The sequence below is a fragment of the Grus americana genome, chromosome 1, assembly GCF_028858705.1.
Source record: "Grus americana isolate bGruAme1 chromosome 1, bGruAme1.mat, whole genome shotgun sequence".
Taxonomy (NCBI): domain Eukaryota; kingdom Metazoa; phylum Chordata; class Aves; order Gruiformes; family Gruidae; genus Grus; species Grus americana.
This window is the reverse complement of record NC_072852.1, coordinates 87,122,450-87,142,536: the sequence shown is the minus strand read 5'-3', so window position 1 is coordinate 87,142,536 and position 20,087 is coordinate 87,122,450. Positions and strand designations below refer to the sequence as shown.

The window sequence follows — 20,087 nt, the reverse complement described above, 5'->3', positions numbered from 1 at the left end:
GTCTCTCACATTTCACCCAATGCTGAAGAAGTTAAAAAAAGGGTCATTCATAATGACGTCAGCCTCAGTTGCAGAGAAATAATGGAAAGATAATAGAAATATTGCCTGGCTGTGCAGGAACCCCAGAGGCCCAATTCAGGGCCGCACAGATGACCAGGTGGCAAGAAAGACCCACCAATCTCCCTTGAGTGCACAGCAAAACTACAGCAATTAAAGGGTATTTTTTGCAAACGGTGGGTTCTTGGGTCTTCTTTCACATTTTCCATGCTGAGCATTATCTCACTTTGTAAGTACACGGGAAGGCTGTAAGGGTATTTTCTAGAAGAAAATAAAGCCTTAGAATTAAATACCAAGTTTCTCCTCGGCAACTTCCCAAGGATGTGAAAGAGGTTACTTAATTCCACAGCAGGTACAATTACATTAGCTGAAGGTAAAGACTGATCCAACAATTCTTTACAGTTTGTTTCTTTATTCAGTAAACATCTAGTTACAAGTTTCACAAATTAAAAAAGTGGGGGAGCTGATTGAAGAGGGATTGGGGGGGGAAGGGGGCCCACAGGCTGATCCAGCTTTTGTTCTGCTCCTCCCTTCTCTAACACGCACTATCCTTCTGCTTCTCTGTAGCTGCACCAGGGAGCAGGAGGGGAATCGAAGCCTCTGTCCCGGTGAGGGGACCGACACAGGTTTCTAGCAGAATTCCCTCATTTTTCTTTCACAGGGGACTAAACACAAACTTCAGAACCAGCCCAACTCAGCACAGAAAGAGCGGAAAGGATGGAAAAGGCAAGGTGGCAGCTCCTCATGCCCACCACTACTGGCAGAAAGAACAGAACCAAGGGAGAGCAGAAAGGGAATGGGCAATTAATGCGTTCCTTGCGCATCAGTGAGATTCCCCACGGCAGCACCCAAATGGGGCAAAAAAGAGCAATGCAGAAGATTAGTTGCTTTGTTTCAATTCTTAAGTGGGAGGGACGTTAATACTAAATTTGAGGAGGGTCTGAGTGGTGCTTTGAAGGGGCTTCAGAGTTTCACTGTCTGTACCTGGGAGGAAGGGAAACAGAAAACATAAAAAGAGTAAGCAGTGACTAGAAAGCAGGACAGAAGATAGACAAGGACATGTTTAAATCTGATGTCGACATCAAAAAAGGAAAAAGGGAAGAAGTCCCTTTTCAAGCGCTAGATTGCATCCTAGTGAACCCTATGCAAAACACAGGACAGCAGACACCAGCACTTACTTATATTTCAAACTGGACTGGCAGCAAAAGGTCTCCACATTCTATACGGTATAAACACTCTACAGATTGTGATCCTACATCATTTCATGCCACTTCAACCATCAGTTAAGGCTGACACCACACTTTTTTGTTGATGACAAAGCTGAACAGCTTCTACCTTCCCATTCAGAACAGTATTTTCTCAAAATTCACATCTTCCCCTGTTCTCTAAATTAAGTGGGAAAACCCATTTCCAACCAACACTTCAAAAATAAGGTAAGATTGGGGCAATGAAAATAAACAATCATATGGCTAAGAGGCAACCACGCAGTGGAAGATGAGGAAAAAAAAACTTGTTAAGACTTACAAGAGCGTGTAGATAGATTTGGGGGTGGCCACGCTGCACCCCCCACAAGGTCTGCTCTGCATTCACCAGTCGTACCGACGGGACTGTCTGGAGGGAGAATCCTCAGGGCCCTGGATCGCAAGACGAGTCCCTTCAGCCCGACGGCCACTGCTGCCTTCATGACGTCGGTAATCCAGCCCCCGCTGTGGCCGGAAACGGGATGTCTCTCGCCTCCACTCATCATCAAATGCAGCTGCATCACCTATGTAAGGAAAGAAGGAGCTCAGATGTGGAGGAGGTGGGGAAGCGGCACCTGGGTTTGCCAGGAGGACACGGACAGTACTCACTTTCATCCATGTTGATGTAGTCCTGCCTCTCCTCCTGGTCACCCGTGCGGTGGTTCCGTGACCGCTGCATGATGTGGGCCCGCTCCCTGATGTGGTGTCCAATCGACATTTGTTCCAAGCCACTGTCTGAGTCCCTTACGGTCCGTCTAGTCTCACGGATCTGAGGGCAGATTCCCGTGTAGAATCAACATTTTAATTCACTCACCCAGCCCCATAAGGCACTCTGATTCTTGCCCACAGTATTTCAGTCACGTTGCACTGCCACCACTCCCAGGATATCAGATGCAACATCAGGAAGAGGGAAAAAGATTCCCCACTGCCAGCACTTCCCATTCCCTCCCAGTGGCCCTCAGCATGGTTCAGCGAGTCACAACACACTCCTTGAACTGCAAGTGACCACAAAGCAGAAGTGCTGTGAGTGGCCACCAAATGAAGTCTATCCACCCACAGCAAAACCAGTAGCCTCCTGCTGGGAAGATGCAACTGCAGCCTCCTCCTTACCCCACCAGGTGCTGAACGCATCTCTGAGGTCTCTTGATAGACTTTGGGCCCATCACCCAGGTTGGAATAGGAGATGACAGTTGAGGAGGTAAATGTCTGGCAGTTAGCACCACTTGTCATATGCTCCTGCAAGAAGAAACGGGGAATGGTATGAAGAAGCAATGGGAGGAAAAAAAGAGATGGCAGTTAATTCTCTCTATATACAATACAGTAGGAAGAAATTACAGTAGGAAGAATATAATCCCCATGAGTCCATCTTTCTGGAGAATGCATGTTCCTGTTAAATGAATTCTTGTTTCTTGCTAAACAAGTCTACGCCCACACTTCCTTCCTCACCCATCTCTCCTTCCCGCACTTAGAGGGTACGCATCTCAGGAACACGCTCTCTATGACTGAATCCTGGTCATGAAGTAGAGCATACAGCCTCTGCCACTCAGCAGCCTGAGCACAGCCCATACCAAAGCAGCACAATGAGGTGGGACACATTAGAGGGGATGGCAGGAGCACCCTCAATACTCCCCTCAATACAGGAGGGTATCCCTCCCCTTATTTATGGAGGGTTCTTACCATGTTTCCAATCATGTCGTTCATCATCCCAAACATATCTATAAAGCCACCTGCCTAATAAAAAAGGAAAAGAGAACACAAGAATAGTCAGTTTGGAAAGGTACAGGAGGGAAGAAAAACAAACTATCTGCAAGGGGCAACAATGTGCTGCCTAAGAAGAAAAACCTTGATCTTTTCCCTTTCAGTGGTACAGAAAAACCCCACGATTTGGGGTTGCTGTTATCTCCATTCTCTCAGGTTGCATTGCCCAAGTGTTCTGGCTCTCCAGATCTCTGGATATGGCAAAGGTTGCTCTTTTAGTATGGGTCTGACTCCCGATGCACTGGCATTTGTGAGTCCGGGCACTCAGCAAAGCTAAGAGAAGAAATCTCAGGATGTGCACTAACAGTGATCTTAACCACAAGACAGTCATCCTTGATGTTTTCACCTCATCACTGTCAACTCTTAATTTAAATTACAAGGAAGTTTCCATTGATTGTATTCTTTCTAACATAATGATAAGTTTTCTTAGTTTCCCTACAAACACCTGACTTTTTAATCTTGTAAACCTAAAGGCTGCAATAATCTACTGGGCCAGCAGGTCTCACAGGTTAATTGTGCAATACGTAAACAGTTTAAACTTGCTGATTTTTTTTGTTTCCTCAAGTAGCCTCTTGTTCTTGTTTCCAGCAGAGCAGTACTCACACGCAATGTTATTATCCTTTGAAGTCTATCGGTTTGTATTCTTATTAATCCTTCTCTGAGCTACAATTCCAGGACGCTTAGTCTCTTTCACCGAGGCAATCCTGCAGAGCAAGGCAGCTAAAGTTGCTGGATCTGGAATAATCTATTTCCACTGTATTACTTTAGTAGATGACGGAGATCAGCACGCCCCAAGCATGGTGTTCTCACATACATACAGCCTTTTTCATTCCAGTCCTGTTCACCTGAAGTATTCTGTTGGCTTTTCTATCTGCCACCACTGGCAAAAGAGGTTCAACAATCAGCTCTGCCTACTGATGGCCTCCACTCTTTTCCTCCATTACCTACAAACAGATCTGCAGCTTCTTTTCGGACATATGAGGTTACTAAGAGACTATCTGCTCTTCCCAGATATAACTGTCCTAATTCCTAAAAACTATTGTGCTATAACAGCTTTAGGGCTCTCCTCTGCCCAAGGTGCAAATACAACCTCCCCATATAAACAGAGTTAGAATCTCTCCTCTAGAACAGGTCACAGACTAGATTAAAACATTAGAGGGGAAACAAGGGAAAGGCCTGAAGTCATACAGCAACCCAACGAGAGAGGTCCAAGAGAAACCAGCTGCCTCTAGTTTCAGTTCAATACCCTCTTCTGTATTCCATTTACTATAAATCTAGAGCTCATTCTGGTTCCTTCACACCTTCTCACCCTCACTACCTGTTAGGATAGATGGTCTTGCTCACAGATGGCTACATTTTCACATCCGTTACACAGAGTGCTGATGAATCTCAGTATGGAGCCACTACTTGGAAAGCCTCTAATTTGACCCAGAAAAACAGAGAACTTACCATGCCGAGCATCCCGAAGGGTGAAACAGCTCCTGCCTGCCAGGACAACAGAAGAACAGAACAGAGGATGACCTTGCAACAGCCAAACACTAGATCCTCCTCAGAACACTCTCATCCTTCTCAGAAATAGAACTGGGAACATTCAGGCCCAACAAACAAATCAAGAAAATACCCCACAGTCTCATGTCGGTTCAAACTGTATCACCCCTAACAAACCAGACAGAAGGTGATACTCCTAAATTTCTCCCAGTTATATTGATTTATTTTATTTCTTCCCTTCCTCCCATTCAACCTAGAAACAGTTGTGTCCAATGTATTAATGCACATGGAGTAAAGAAAGGGACAAGGACACTACTGGTTTAGAGATTAATTCTGCACCCACCACCCATGTGAAGGAGAGGGGCCTGCCCAACTCAAAAGCAGTGGAAGAAAGCTAACAAAGCAGTTTAAGAAATCCCATCCTGTACTCAGCCCCTCTTTTACCTGCATCCTACGGCCAGCCTGGCGAGCCCCAGGTGTGGTCCCATCAGTGATGCCAAGGAGCGGGCCGAACCCAAAACTTCCAGAAAGCATGCGGTTCATGTGCTGCCGGTGGATGGCAAAAGGGTCCCTTTTGGAAAGGTTGAGAGAATAAGGGTGAGGAAGGGATGACAGAAGACAAAGCCTCACGTAATCCACCCAATCTGACTTTGAGTTTCTCTTATGTAACTGTACATTCCTTTCCAAGCTGAAAATCCAGAATGCCAAGAACTCAGTGTTGCTTATGGAGATCCTTTGGATCACATCTTAATTCTTGTAATAGAAGGCATTACACTAGAGAAGCCCTCTCAGACACTAATTGATGTCTATTCAGAAGTAGTTTGCTGTTCCGCTCCCACTAATGTTTTCGGGTCAAGCATGGCCAATGCCATTCCAGAACCTTGCTGCTCTAACAGATGAAAGCCACTTCTCAGATCTGCAGTCCATGTACCACCATCGTTTCATACTCATTTCCTCTTGTGCCATCAAATCCCTTTACATTAACAGCTCTACAAAACAATCAAACCCTCTAGAAGAACAGTTCTTCATTTTGCCCTCCTGGCTACAAAGAGAGGGTTACACTTTGGGCTACTTTGACTTTCTACAACAGAGAGATATTGTCCTCTCACCCCTCCACATACACGCACACAAACACGCTCGAATGCAAGACTGAAGCCTTCAGAATGGACTGTATAGCCTGACACTGTGTGACATCCCTCCGCCCCAAGTAATCTTCATCTGCTATTTTCCTACAATATTATGTGTACACTTGTCAAGAGGTTGAGACCACACACAGCTTTTGTAGATTTGAGAGGGAAAGGGAACAATAACTGGGGTCCCTAACTGGTTTTCCTTCCTTTCCTTCTTTTGCAGCCTCCACTTTAAGGGCTGTATGCATTCACACATACTGGAGGAGCAAGGAGAGAAAAAGAATAAGGAGAAACCATCACAGAATACAGTGGTCACAGTAAAAAAAGTCAGGGAAATACCATAGCATTTCTCTGCACATCTAGTCTGCACATATCCCTCTTGAATGTGAATAACCTCAACAGCATTGAATATTCCTGAGATCACAAGAGCACCAACTACAAACCAATACTTTTCCGTCTCTACTGGAAATCCCATAATAAAAGGTAGACTCATACCTGCCACATCAAGGAGAACACACAGTCATTCTGTGACTAACTGGGACATCAAGGCCTTCTCTACCACTAATTTGTTTACAGCTGGTAAAATTCTTGTTTATTACCAATTTTATAAGCAAAAAATGGACTTTATTCTTCTACATAAATTAATTCCACCAAATTTATAGTAGTGCTATGCTTAACATAATCAAATCCTTACTGTATTAACAGTGTATTCCTTAGCTGCTTTGGCATGGACCACCAACTTAGTTTCACTGCCAAAATTTATCGATAGCGCCCAATTTCTGGACTGCGGACAGAAACAAAAACATTCAGTAAAAGGAATCCCAGGAAGAGTTCTTGGGACCTTTGCTAGATTTCAAGACTCGTATTTCAAAACTACTTGTTGTCTTCTCTTTACTTAGTTCCTTACAACTTGACAACTGCTTTAGCAGTCTTCTCCAGCTCTATTAATGATTCTTTGTGCAGAACAGCAACAAACACTGGACGTAACAGTAGATTTCATCTATCTGAACTGAAATCCTACTTTGCATAAGAAAAAAAAAATCCTTACGTAAAGAAAAAGATTAGGTATTCCAACCCTCTCTTCCTCACAGTTGCAATGGCTTTTGGCCTACTTTATTTAATTATGCTTTCCTTCTAAACCGTGCTCTGATAATACAGAGATCAGACCAACACGAACCAGGCTATTCCCTGCGCTGCCCCTTAGGAGACTGTATTTTTCTCCAGACAGCTGCTGCGCTGCGGTATTTCCCGCAGCCCAGGAGGCCTCTGTCCGCCTATTCGGATGCGAGTATAGCGTACACCTTGCCCCCCCGCTCCCCAGGATGATCGGAGCCGCAGCCCCCCCTCCTGCTGTGCCGCCCCCCCAGGACGATGCCCAGCTCGACTCACATGGCAAACATGGGGTCCTCCGGCTCGCCATCCCTCATCAGCCGGAACATGCTTCCCTCGGTCGGGGGCGGCCTCTGCGGAGGGGAGGGGGGGAGGTGTGAGTACAGCCGAGGCAAAGGGCGGGGAGGGGACGGGCAGAGGAACCGGCCCCCCCGCCCCGCGCCTCTTGCATCGTCCCCATGCCGGGCAGGTGATAGCAACTGTCCCCCAGCGGCGCCCTAGGCCGCGACCCCCCCGCCCCCGCCGCGGCCCTCCCGGCCCCGGGCCCAAGCCCCGCCCCCGGCCCCGTCCGCCGCGCCCCTTCCCCTGCCTGCCGGCGCGCCGGTGGGTGCCGAGCGGCGGTCACAGCCCTTCCCCCTCCGCGGCAGCAGGACGCCTGCGGGCCGCTCACGCCTCCGATCCCATCGCGGCCTGGGACCGCGCTCGCCCCTGCCGCCCCAGCCGGCTCGCCCCGCGCATGCGCACCCGGCCCGGCCCGGGCGGCGACGCGCTTGGCGGGGAAAGGCGAGGGGGAAAGAGGGGGGTCCCGCGCCCCGCCTCGCGCCGACGCGCGCGCGCCCCGAAGCTCAGCCAGGCCGGAAGGGCTGCTGGGCAGAGCGCCCCCTGGCGCCCCCCGTGGCGCGGCGGGCACGACCGGGGGCCGCCACCCCGGAGCCCGCACCCCTGTACAGGGCCCACCGGAGGAGGACGCCCCGGGCCCAACGGGTCGTAGGCCGAACGGCCGTGTGGCGGCTTCCTCAGCCTGCCTTACCGTCTGGGAGGCCTCGGGCACTGCTAACGCCACCCGTCCCGGCGCACGGCAGTGCCTGGTGGGTCCCGGAGCGAGCTGCAGCTGGCAGCAAGTGAAAACATGCCCCAGTGACAAGGGCCCATTGTTCCTCGGGCAGAGGCGATGGCGGGCGGGCGCTGGGGGCGTTGCTCACCTCCCGCCTCGGTAAGAGGAGGGCAGCTGAGGGGCAAGGCGAGCACTCGAAGGGTCAGAAGGAGAGGGAGCGCTGTCATGGGTGGCTCTGTCACGCTCATAGGCCAGGGAACACTGCGGAGGAGGAGGTTGCCACCTGGCAGCTCACATTAGTGGTTGGTGACCAGTTATTTCACTGACAGAGTCTGCAGCTACGGCTGGGCCGCTGCAGGGACAGCACTTGGCCCTGGGTTCCTGCCGAGCATGGGCACCTAGGAGGCACTGAGTGATGTTTGCCTGTGCTGAGTGAACAGGGAGGGTACTTTGTAAGCTGGCTGTGGGTCATCACTGCCCCGGGCAGCTGCCGGGAACCACGGACAAAGCACAGGTACTCGGTGCATGTGCCTACAGTGGTGGTGGGGAACCTCTGCAAGTCAGTGGGGTGACAGCCTCTGTCACCATCCCTGGGGAGTGCTGGTTGCCTTCAGCTACCACTGGATTAAAAGGAAGAAAGCTGGCTGATTCATTCCAGCTTGAGACCAGGGCGTGCTTCCTTAGTGGTGTTTTTGTTGACTGTTGCATCCTGCTCGCTGTGTGTGGGACCCAGGCTAAGCCCGTGCCAGAAGACTGGAAATAGCAGGTTGCAAGATGTGGTTGAGGAATCAAACTCCTGGGTTGTGGCAGGAGCCACGTCCTTGGATTTTGGAGTCTGACAGAGGAAAATGACCCGGTAGTGTGCATGGAATGCGTAGGGGACTTAACAGTACTTCTTGCTATAGCTGGTCTCAAAACTGCTGGGTGTCCAGAAAGAAGACCTCTCACTGGACACCCATGCCTGTGCGTATGCAGAAGACTCTTCCGATGTCCCCCACTGTATCTAGTAACATGTTCTTCAGAAGCTGAAACTCATGTCCACAATGTGGAAGCTGTGGGCAGCACAATGGTGCAGGATCATGAGGTGGAGACAGATCCAATGGGCAGGGCACGGGCTAAGCAGCGCCAGAGCTCTCGGGCAGTGCTCCTTAGGGAGGCTGTTCCTAGGTGAGCTGCTGAAACACTCTCCTGTTGCCAGCTTAGAGCTGACCTGTCAGCACTGAAGTGCATACAGAGTCTCTGCTAGCGCTGCCTCAGCCTCTCCGCTGCTTCTTTTGCAACCCTGAATCATCCTTCAGAGACCTCCAGTCTGGAAAGCCTTTCCCATTTGGTGTGTTTTCCTTTTGCTCTGAGGCTCTCCTGGCGTTTGATTAGAGTGTGTGGAGCTGACCTCAAGTGGCAGGCTTCAGAGGCAGGTAAAGAGCTTCTTGGGCAAGAACAGAAGCATCTTTTTTTTTTTCCCCCCTTCTTTTTTTTAAAGGACTTGATGTCCCCCAGATACCAGTGATCCTCCCACTCCTGGAATGTCCTAGAGATGTGTTTTGGGTTTGCGTGGCAAGGTTTTGGTAGTGGGGGGGCAGGGAGGAGTCACAGGGGTAGCTTCTGTGAGAAGCTGCTAGAAGCTTTCTCTAGGTCAGACAAAGCCAATGCCAGCCAGCTCCAAGACAGACCTGCCGCTGGCCAAGGCCGAGCCCATCAGTGATGGTGGTAGCGCCTCTGGGATAACAGAGTTAAGAAGGAAAAAACCAACCTAGCGGCAGCTTTTGCAGCCAGACAGAGGAGTGAGAAGACGTGAGAAACTCTGCAGACACCAAGGTCAGTGCAGGAGGGGGAGAAGGTGCTCCAGGCATCAGAGCAGAGATTCTCCTGCAGCCCCTGGAGAAGACCATGGTGAGGCAGGCTGTCATCCTGCAGCCCACGGAGGTCCATGGTAAAGCAGATATCCACTGCAGCCCCTGGAGGACCCCACACCAGAGCAGATGGAGGCACCTGAAGGAGGCTGTGACCCCATGGGAAGCCTGCGCTGGAGCAGGCTCCTGGCAGGACCAACGGACCCGTGGAGAAAGGAGCCCACGCTGAAGCAGGTTTGCTGACAGGACTTGTGACCCTGTGGGGGACCCACGCTGGAGCAGTTTGTGAAGAACTGTAGCCCGTGGGAAGGACTCATGTTGGAGAAGTTGGTGGAGGACTGTCACCCGTGGGAGGGAGCCCACACTGGAGCAGGGGCAGAGTGTGAGGAGTCCTCCCCCTGAGGAGGAAGGAGCGGCAGAGACAACGTGTGATGAACGTTGACCACAACCCCCATTCCCTGTTCCACTGCCCTGCTCAGGGGGAGGAGGTAGAGAAATCGGGAGTGAAGTTGAGCCTGGGAAGAAGGGAGGGGTAGGGGGAGGTGTTTTAAGATTTGGGTTTATTTCTCATTGCTCTACTCAGTTTTCTTGGTAATAAATTGGATTAATTTTTCTCTAAGTTGTCTGTTTTGCCCTTGACAATAACTGGTGAGTGATCTCTCCCTGCCCTTATCTCGACCCACGAGCCTTTTGTTGTATTTTCTGCCCCCTGTCCAGCTGAGGAGAGAAGTGACAGAGCAGCTTTGGGGGGCACCTGGCCTCCAGCCTGGGTCAACCCAACACAAGACGGTAGGAGTCCCTCATTTTTTTCCAAATACTAAGTCAGGGATTCCTGCCTTCCAGACACAGACAGGGCAGGAAAAGAAAAGATTTTGGAACCACTATTGCTTTGCAGATTCTTTTTCTGTCCCTAATGCTGCTCCTCCGCAGGTGGCTGGTGATCCAAAGGGCTGAGTTTATAAGAATGGGGGCTGAGACTATGAGTCTTACTGGATGTTTCTGAGGCGTTACAGGCAGTCCTTACACTTGTTGAACCTACCAAAGACTGCATCACCAGTGGTATTACCAGTTCAGTGAAACCCTGGAAGGAGGAACTGGAAACGTACCCTTTTTCTGGAAGATGGACAAGCCCAGAGTTCTGAAGAACGCAGAAGCTGTGTTACTGCACTATTTGTAGGAGAGGTTTCTGTATAGTACTCACCACATTATGTCTTAACGTGCACCAATGGGATGGCCGTTTGGTAGGTTAGAATAATGAAGCATATGGGGGTGTGAATGAAAAGCAAGACTCCCATCTTGCTCCCATCACATTCTCCATTTAGGCTGCTTCTGTTTTCATCATGAATAAAAGCCATTAACCATGTCTCTCCATTTCCTTCTTTTTTTTTTTTTTTTAAGCTGCCAAGGTTGTGCTGGAGGCAGTGGAGGATGGGGGGAAGGGGAGGAAGAAGCTCAGCAGGCAGCCAGAAGGAGGTGAGTGAAGGGCAAAATGGAAGAGGGATGAATGGCGCCGCTGCCCTCAACTCCACCTTCTCCCGGCTGCTGCCAGGCAGCCCGCCTCGCCCCCGGCATCCCCATTGCCCTTAGCAGCACAGTCAGGCAAAGGGGCAGCCACAGTGGAAATGTTTTAAAAGCAAACCGAGTTATCACATGGTGAAGGTAAATAAACAGTAGGCTGCAAAATCATGCCTTGTTACCTGCTGCTTCCAGGGACTGATCATATTGGCCAGGAAGACAGAAACAGCTTCTTAATGTGTCCAAATGTTCCAGGGTCTCTGTGGATGCCTGTAAAACAAAGAAATCCTCGTTATCAGAAGTCAGAGCTACCCACAGCCATATCCTCATTGGTTCCCTTCATCTGTGCCTCTTACGTAATCCTCACTCAACAACTAACTACGACCTCGGATGAAGGGCACCCTGAGTGAAGGACAGCTCTGATTTGATCCTCAGATGTGACAATTCATATTTGGGATGGTACAGCCAGCTTGTGGTGCCTGCAGCTTGTGTTGTGCGGCAGCGATTACTTTCAGAATATTTTGCTCGTGTTAAGAATGTGGCTGTCACACTGTGAGTGAGAACCACGACCTCCATCTGTGCTGTGTTAGCAAAGAGAGGTTCACAAAAATCACGACTGAAAATCTCCCTCCCCTTTCCAGTCTTCTGACAGGCTGTGTCAGCCCTCCTCACTCCCTTCTGCTCCTCTTGCTTCATCTCATCGTGTTACCTACCCTGCTTCCCAGTCCTCCAACGTGCTTATTTAAATGTGTTGCCTCTCAGGAAGCTGTTTGTCAATGCAAAGTTGGCTGGTGGTTGACTTCTTGGGTATTTCCTCTGGACTTCAGGATACAGCGTCATGAAAGAAGTACAAAACTCATTATCTGCCTGGATTTTTAATGGACACGGAACAGAACGATGAACAGTGTGGATTAAATACATAAATGCATTCAAACACATTCCTTCTGCACATTGAGATTTTGCTAGTTTCACTTTAAGTAAAAGGACAGATACTCTTTGTGTCTGAATTTATGTAAATCTAAGAAAAGTTAATGCAAGCATACGACCTTCTGCTCCTTTGTTGTTCAGCAAATAGTTTGGAAGAGTTTTGGAACCACTTATGAGTTAGGTCACAAAATAAAATTCTTAAAATACCCAGTATTGTGTTTTGCTTTTACTCAGAAAATGGCTCAGCGTTAGTTCAGCCTTCAACATAAACAACAAAGTCCACGTTCCCCAACAGAATACCGCAACAAGGCTAGCAAGGTATTAAAACAAAATGCATAAATACTTGCTTCTAGGTGCATGCACCTTGCATATGCTAGAAGCAGAAAAATACATACCACACATGAGAGCCTAGACACATATGCAAGCACGTGCTCACGTATGAAGATGCACACATGCAAGCTTAATGCATGCCTCAGTAGAAAAGTACCGTGCTTTCTATACTCACAAAGTAAATGCATGCAACAGAGAGAAATAGCACCACTGTACACAAACGGGTATGTACTGCATCTAAACACATGCACAGGCCTCGTGAACACAAAGCACAAACAGCATACAGCACAAAAATTGTAACTTATTATACAGAGAAAATTACGTTCATATTGTTCTCCAGGCTGCAGACACACACACATATTGTCTATGTTCCCAAACAATGACATATCATGTAACTTCTGCACCTCTCATTTTGTCTAAGGACATAAGACTTCGAAAAGGATGGAATATATTCTGCTGAGTTGGCAAAGCAACTTGAGGCAAAGATTACAGAACATATTGAAAAGAGACTCGCATCTGCAGACCACACAATGAGTATACTCGCATTTGCAACAAAGGGAAAAACACAGATGGAAGAGGGAAGTGGAGAAAAGCTGCAAATAAATTCGACAGATGAAACGCAGAATGGCACAAATCAGATGGAGGAGCAGAAGACACAGGGAAGAGTTAGGTGAGACAGTTAAGGGATGCCCTCAGGGCTTGAGTGAAGCAGCTGCACACTACAAGCCAAGGGAATCTCACCATCAGGATCTGAAGGGCAAGAAGAGTTGGGATGCAGAAATGGGCATGTCACAAGGCACAAAGAAGAGTTTCATATTGGATTTAAGGGGAAAAACATACTTGATGCAGGCATGCAGGGCAAAATGAGACTTGTGGAAAACAAGGGGAGGATGCGAGATGAATTTTGTACACGGAATAAAGGATGTCACAAAGAGATGCCAGGGAGAGGGCCACAAGAAGAATGCTGCCAAGAATACAGGTATGAGGCAAAACTTGAGAAGCCACAGATGAGGTAAAAATTGCAAAGAGGATACGGTGGGGAGCATGGAAGGGAAAATGTGAGGCTGCACACTGCAAGTGCTGGGGGGAAGGGAGAGGTCACAGGCAGCGCACCAGTCTGTAGAGCTGACCAAGCGGCCGCGTCCTGCAGGCTGCTGGGAAGACACTTCCTTTACACAAACAGGTGTTTGTCTATTTGCATCTGTGCTGTCCGTGTCAACAACACACTTTTGGCACAGCGACATCACAGAATGTAACCCCTGCTTTCTCTAGGATGTTGTGTCAAGGCCTGTTTGTGCATCAATATGAAAATGTCTCTGCCAAGGGATGCGTGTTGGTGTAGTTTTGCATTTTCAGTAGCTTAGCTTATAAAGAAAAGAAGGAAAAACCTGGAATGGTGAAGAGAACAGCAGAGCCATGAGCCACGCGTCTCCTGACAAGCAGAAGCAGAGAGGAACAACATCTGTCTACTTTATAGATTTTTTTGGGCTCCTATTTTTGGGTGTAGCTCCAGAAATTAAGGTTTTCTTTTCGCAGAAGAGAGGGATGAAAGAGGGGTACTTGAACCAAACCAGGGCTAGAATGCTGATAGCAGGTAGATGCAACAAGATGGCAAGAGGGGCTTTATGGAACACAAGGGGAAAAAAAGAAATAATGCATGTATTTTCATGATTTGTTATTTCAGTGCTAGTCTAGATCTGTGTGTCTGGGTTACATGACAATTTCTTTGGACCAGGCACCATGCAGCATGTGTAGCTAGGAAGTCCATGTATTAGATTATCCAAGAGAAGCGGCTGTAGCTGTGGAAGAGATGAGATGACAAGGTGGGGACTTCCTACCTCCCTGTCACACAAATTATGCTTTATCCAATGTTTCATACTTTCCTTCAGGAGATAGGTACTTACTACCTCCTCTGTTCCACAAGTATCAATTGCTTTTTCTATTAAATGCTCAAGCTGGAACACATTCGATGAAACTCAAAGGACCAGTTCTAAATCCTGACTTTGCGCTGAGGCTTACTGAGTTTGTATCAGAAGGACAAGAAGGGCTTGTGCGCCCAAATACATTTTCCAACCAGACAGATTAGTAACTTTGCCTTGTACCTGCAAGAATGGCTGTGTACACGTGTACATCCATATATACTCACGTGCATGCTTAGTTTTGTACGTAGGCTTGCAAATGCACGCAGATTTTGTGTGTGTGCCTGTGACTAAGAGTGGCACAATATAAATCTTCTGGGAAAGGTAAAGGGAATTTAGTCATCCTGGTCTGCTGAAGCTGACAAACAACGGTCTGAAGCACGGCTATAGGAACATCTATTTAGTTTACAACAAATCCCTGCAGCTGCAAGACACAACCTGCCGTTCTGCAGGTTGCTTACGAGGAGACTCAGAGCTGGGGGGTGATCCTTCTCAGCAGGCCGCCCCCTGCCCGGAAGCACCGCCAACGCCTCCGCGACCGGCGGGGGCCGGGAACGGGCGCGGGCCGCAGGCAGGAAGAGGCCGGTTGCCAAGGCAGGCGGGCACAGCGCTGCGGCAGGCGGCAGGGGTCAGTGTTGCACGCCGTATGCTGCCCAGCCGGTTCTCCGCTCGCCCCGCCTCGCCGCCGGAGCGGGAAGCTGGGCTGGGAGCGAGCGGCTGCAGCTGCCCCTGGTGAAGAGCGTCAGCGGGTCACCGCCACCGCTTCGGGCTGCTGAGCGCCCGCCGCGGAAGCGGGGGGGGTGTGTGGGGGGTGTGTGGAGTGGGAGGAGCGGTCTGTTTGGCCGCAATGCCTGCCGTGCTACCGCGTAGTAGCTCCCAGGACTGAGAACACCGAGGGCCCCCCCACTTTAAGCGCTGGATGCACACAACGCCCCCGCCCCACGCTGCCCGGCTGCTTCAAAACAGGCCGCTCCCCTCACAAGCCGCTCTGGACGCCAGCCCGCCGCCCGCCTGGGAAGGCAGTTGCAGCACCCACGGGAGAGCAGGCCTGCCTCGGGCAAGCGCCGAGCCTGGCAGTGCCCCATACCACGCCCGGCCCGCCCCACGCCCTCAGTCCCTCGCGCGCGTTCCCCACCGCCCCACGTGCAAGCGGCCCCTCCCTCCTCACAGCAACCATCCCCGCTTCCCCCACCGCCACCAGCGAGCCTACTCCCGCCAGCCAATGGAAAGCCTGTTGCCAGGCAGACGGCTCATTTGAATAGCCCAATCAGGTGCCCATCCATTAGTCCCTCCTTATATGGGGAATCGGGATGCGCTTGCTACCCCTTCCCCCCACCCCCGCAAACTGCCTCGCCGACGCGCGCGAGAGCCGGGCCCCGCCCTCGCCATCCGCCGCGGACAGAGCGCGGGAAAAGCAGCCTGGCTCCCGCCTCGCCCCCACCCGGCGGGTTCCAGCGTTGGGGCCCAGCGGAGGGCAGGGGAGGGACGGGCCGTGGGGCGGTCGGGAGGAGCCCCGCCGCCGGGAGCGCTTCCAGCGGGAGGGAAAGAGGGAGGGAGGACAGGCAGCTGGAGTGGAAAATTCCAGGCAGGAGGCCGCGTGAGCCCGGCCGTCGCCAGCGTTGCCCTCCCAGACGATCTAGCCGCACCGCTCCTCGCTCACCCCGGGCTCCTCCAGGAGGGGCGGCCAGGCTGTACGGGCGGCTCATTTTCCCCCCCTTCCCCCCTCGGCCGTACTGCAGGGGCGGCGGGCAGAGGGCTCGGCTGCCTCTAGGTAGTACCCGCTGCGCCGGCTCAGAGCGGGGCTTTCGAGCTTCGCGCCCCCGCCTGGCCTCGACGGGCCGGGCGGCGCTGAAGGGGGGAGGCGGCGCTTTCGCGGGGTCTGCGGTGCGCCCCTGCTGCCGCGCGGCCGCCGGCCCTGGTGTTGAGCCGAGCGCACATTGTTCTAGCGGTCGCGCTCCCCGCGGCGCGGCCCGTCCCTCTCCCCTCCCTCCTCCGCCTCCCGTCCCTCTCCCCTCCCTCCCCAGGTCCCTCCTTCCCTCGTCACCGGGCGGTGTATAAATCCCCTTCCCCGGCGTATCCCCCCACCGCGGGAGACCCTGGTACTTTGGCCCCCGGGGCGGGAGCCCGCCGCCGCCTCTAGATCGCTGAGACTTTGCGCTCCTGCCGCTGACCCGCCCTATTGTCCCCGCGGGGCTCCCTCGAACGGTTCCCACTGGTCTCTTCCCTTCGCTACCCGAGCCAGGATGTCGGAAAAACGCGTCGAGGAGGTGCCGGCGGAGCTGAGCGCTAAGGTGAGATCCCTCCCCGCTCCGGCCGGCCCGCTCCCGACGTGGTGGTGGTGGGGTGGGGGGGGAGTGAAGGACACTGGCGCCGCTTGCCTCACCGCGGGGTCGCACGGCGGCGTCCGAGGTACCCAACCGGCGGGGGGCGCGCGCGGGCCCTCGCACCGCCCGGCCAATGGGGGGCGGGGGCGGGGCGGGGGGCGCGAGGGCCCGCGCGCCCCCCGCCCCGCCCCCGCCCCCCATTGGCCGGGCGGCGCGCGCGCTGGGTTCCGGGCGGGGCGGGGTGTGTGGCGGGGGGGTAGATCGCGCCGGCGGGTCTCTCGTCAGGGCGGGAGGCGGTAGAGTCGTTAGGGAACGGTTTAACGGCGGCGGGGCCCCCGGGTGTCATGGGGAGGCCAGAAACGCCTCGATCCTAAGAATAAGCTTCTTTAAAAAAACCCAAACCACTAAACACAAAAAACAAGATTAAACTCTTCCGTGGTTCTGGTTTGCACATGTGTGTGGTCTAAAAGTTGCTCTGACGCATTTTTGCTGCTTTTTTTTTTTGTCAGGGAGGGCAGTTTTAATGCCTAATATGTTTTCTCACCGTGATTCTGCATCTCCTTTCAACCCTCTTTGTTTAAGCATCGTCTTTTATTTTCTCACCGCTGACCACTGGAATGTTTTTTCTCATCTCATGTATAGGAAATGAAAGAAAAGAAGGAAAAACTTGAGGAGAAAACAGTCCATAAAGAAAAGAAGAAAGAGATAGTAGAGGTGAGGCCCTGCTGAGGGATAGATTTAGAGGCATCTTGGGAGCATTTTATAAGGGGTGGTTAGCCTGGCTCGCTGCAGGTAATTTATATGAAGGGAGTATGGGAGATCGAGAAAGAGGACAGGCTGGTGGAGCTCATAAGGGAGAGGGGCAAATGAACAGCGAGGTATAGGATCATTGTGGAGAATCAGCCTCGAAGGACTTAACATAGTCAGCATGGCTCAGCGAGAAGAAAAAAGATTTGAAAAAAAGGGAATAGAGTCAAGGGCAAGTAGGAGTTAGGAGAAGGTGGCACAGGAGACGTGGTCCTGCACTTACTGAAGTATTCTGAGGTCATAAGGAGTATAAGATGAAGAAGGTTGGGAGATGGAACAGTGAGGAAATGCACAGATTGATGAAGGTCAGAAGGAACCTGGAAGCAGATGTACTACGAGCACAGGCTAAGTCATTAGCCTGTGCTCATAACCAGAGAGATACTCTGATTGTTGGGATGGCATGGCAGCAGCTTGTCAGGATGTAAGCTTGTGGAAGTCAAGGGGGTTCGTATTGGTGGGGAAGGACTGGAAAGAAGGTTGGCTGGGAGGCGGGTTTCAGCTGTGTGGGACAGCTGGGATGGTGGGAATGGCGGTGTCTGAGTAGCAGTGCAGAGGTCACTCCATGCACATCTGAGACTGGCGTCTGAAGTGGCTGGAGCTGTGGAAATTGTGCTTGCAGCAAAGAGCACATGGGAGTGTCATCCTGATGCCAATTCCTGCTCTGACCAATTTGTTTTGTCCAGGATGAGGAAAATGGAGCTGAAGAGGATGAGGAAGAGAATCCTGATGATGTGGATGATGATGAAGGTGGTGATGAGGATGAAGGTAGGAATAATAGGTATAGGGACAATGGGAGGAATCAGGCTGTGGGGGAATGAAAGATCATGGAGGGAAATTCCTCCTCTGAGCCCTCTGACTGTGAAATTACATTTCCCTCAATGCTACTTCAATTAACTTGTGATCTCCTCTCTTGCTTGTGCTTAGAAGGAGATGAGAATGGTCAAGAGCAGGATGGTCATGCAGAAAAACGATCTGCAGAGGAGGAAGAGGTGAGTGATAGCGTGAGAGTAATGGCAGTGAGAAGGAACTAGGTTACCTGCTATGTGCTGATCAAATCCACATGGATGCTGCCACTGAGCATCTCAAATTGGCCTCTCTTTGTTTTGAGTAAACAAATCTTATGTGGCAGGGGGATAATAAACCCCTGTAGACTCCTTGTAGGATGCAGGTCTTTCCACTAGAAGTCATGGTGCTGAGATTGTGCTGGGCCATGACCCCTCAAACACCTAGGACTTCTGGGCTTCAGGCAGAAGGTGGTCTTGTAAGGGTTGATCTCAGGGTCTGTCTGAACTGATGTGAGCCCAGGTTTGTTACACCTCCCGAAAACAACAGCACAGATATCCCTCCAAATGGAGCTGTCCACGTCTTAACCATGACCGTCAACAGAACAGTTGTCAGGCACTCAAAGATCCTTTAGAGGAATGGATTTAGGGTGGGCCAAACAGATTTCCATATGGAGGAAAGAGCAGCAGTGAGATTTTTGTGGAGAAATGATGGACTTGGTGTGGTGACTGATGGTAACTCCCTTTTTTCCTTCTCCATGCCCTGTGTAGGATGAAGTGGATCCAAAGAGACAGAAGACAGAAAATGGGTCTTCAGCTTGAGTCATCCCCTTCCATCTCCTCTGTTCCGTCCATCTCTCCTCTTCCATTCCAGCCTGTGCTTGCACTGTCCATTAGCCTCTGGCTTCACACAATTTCAGATGAGGAAAGATTAGAAATGCTCTCAAACAGGGAAGACAGCAGTTTCCTTCTCACCCGAAGATCTAGCCCAGCCATGATATTCCCCAGCTGAAATTATTCCACTTCCCCAGATCCCTTCAGCTGTGCCCCACTTAGAAAATGATCCTCCTCCCTCAAGAATCTCATCATTTCCTGGGGCCCAGTACGTAACCTTGCCAGGCCTGTGGGCCAGGCTCCTCACATGGCAAGTGCCTCTCCTTCCCTTTTCACTTGCCCTCCTTTTTTTGTCACTGGTCAGACAGATTCTTGACAGCTTCTGCTCCCCAGGCCTGCTGTCAGATATCCTCCCTCAGTCCAAGAGGCTGCGGGCACAGATCTTGTGGTGCGTTTTCCAGTCCTAGGCCTCTTCTCGTCTGCTTTCCCGTTGAACCCTGAGAGACGAAGGAAAAGAATATTACAAGTAAATAATGGTTCTATTAAACCACACACGGAGACAGAATTTATTTTAAGCTTTTTTCTTTTTTTCAAGTTTACATGACAGCAAGCTGGCCCTCGTGATTTTTTCAGAAGGGTTGTTTTTATATATGAATTTCATCTGAACTGCATATTTTTTTTTAATTTGGAGGCTTTTTTAAAACAAATCAAGAGAGAAACAATTGGGGACCAAACTTTGATTTCCATTTTTCCCTTCAGATTTTCTTGTGACCATTTTTTGTAAATTAAAGGCAATGTAGCCACAGCGTTTTCTATGGCACAGACATCACGAGGGTGATAGATATAAATATATATATTGTTTTCAACCAGCACTGTAAATAAAAGCGTTTAAAAATATTTCAAACAGCTTGTGTGGACAGTTGTGTCTGTATGCCTTGAGTTACGTTCCAATTGGATCGGT

At 50.8% G+C, this 20,087-nt stretch overlaps 2 protein-coding genes across 5 annotated transcripts; one reads left to right on the top strand and one right to left on the bottom strand.

Annotated features, from left to right (window-relative positions):
* Positions 1–452: 452 nt before the first annotated feature.
* Positions 453–12,014, bottom strand: MLF2 (myeloid leukemia factor 2). 4 transcript variants are annotated; one of them, XM_054834129.1, is made up of 10 exons: positions 11,917–12,014; positions 11,386–11,473; positions 7,064–7,137; positions 4,989–5,115; positions 4,506–4,541; positions 2,976–3,029; positions 2,409–2,534; positions 1,908–2,067; positions 1,582–1,822; positions 453–1,041 (listed from the first exon to the last, which is right to left on the bottom strand). In XM_054834129.1, exons 2-9 carry the CDS (start codon positions 11,407–11,409, stop codon positions 1,644–1,646), a joined length of 780 nt encoding a protein of 259 aa, XP_054690104.1. In that variant the 5' UTR covers positions 11,410–11,473; positions 11,917–12,014; the 3' UTR covers positions 453–1,041; positions 1,582–1,643. The 4 variants fall into 4 exon arrangements, with proteins under 4 accessions (XP_054690104.1, XP_054690133.1, XP_054690122.1 ...); XM_054834158.1 differs by lacking the exons at positions 11,386–11,473; positions 11,917–12,014 and adding an exon at positions 7,815–7,860; XM_054834147.1 differs by lacking the exons at positions 11,386–11,473; positions 11,917–12,014 and adding an exon at positions 7,529–7,662.
* A 4,267-nt stretch (positions 12,015–16,281) lies between these two features.
* PTMS (parathymosin) lies at positions 16,282–20,030 on the top strand. The gene is made up of 5 exons (XM_054834173.1): positions 16,282–16,670; positions 17,346–17,417; positions 18,194–18,275; positions 18,435–18,499; positions 19,064–20,030. Exons 1-5 carry the CDS (start codon positions 16,623–16,625, stop codon positions 19,112–19,114), a joined length of 318 nt encoding a protein of 105 aa, XP_054690148.1. The 5' UTR covers positions 16,282–16,622; the 3' UTR covers positions 19,115–20,030.
* Positions 20,031–20,087: the final 57 nt, after the last annotated feature.

What these genes read in the sequence shown, in the direction of transcription:
- MLF2 (XM_054834129.1), bottom strand. Translation starts at nt 11,409, where the DNA reads ATGATCAGTCCCTGGAAGCAGCAG. An exon ending in GAGGACCCCATGTTTGCCAT is followed by an intron (nt 5,116 to 7,063) that starts GTGAGTCGAGCT and finishes CCTTTCCAAAAG; the next exon opens with GGACCCTTTTGCCATCCACC. An exon ending in TGCGTTCAGCACCTGGTGGG is followed by an intron (nt 2,068 to 2,408) that starts GTAAGGAGGAGG and finishes ATCTGCCCTCAG; the next exon opens with ATCCGTGAGACTAGACGGAC.
- PTMS (XM_054834173.1), top strand. Translation starts at nt 16,623, where the DNA reads ATGTCGGAAAAACGCGTCGAGGAGGTGCCGGCGGAGCTGAGCGCTAAG. An exon ending in AGAAGAAAGAGATAGTAGAG is followed by an intron (nt 17,418 to 18,193) that starts GTGAGGCCCTGC and finishes TGTTTTGTCCAG; the next exon opens with GATGAGGAAAATGGAGCTGA. An exon ending in GATCTGCAGAGGAGGAAGAG is followed by an intron (nt 18,500 to 19,063) that starts GTGAGTGATAGC and finishes TGCCCTGTGTAG; the next exon opens with GATGAAGTGGATCCAAAGAG.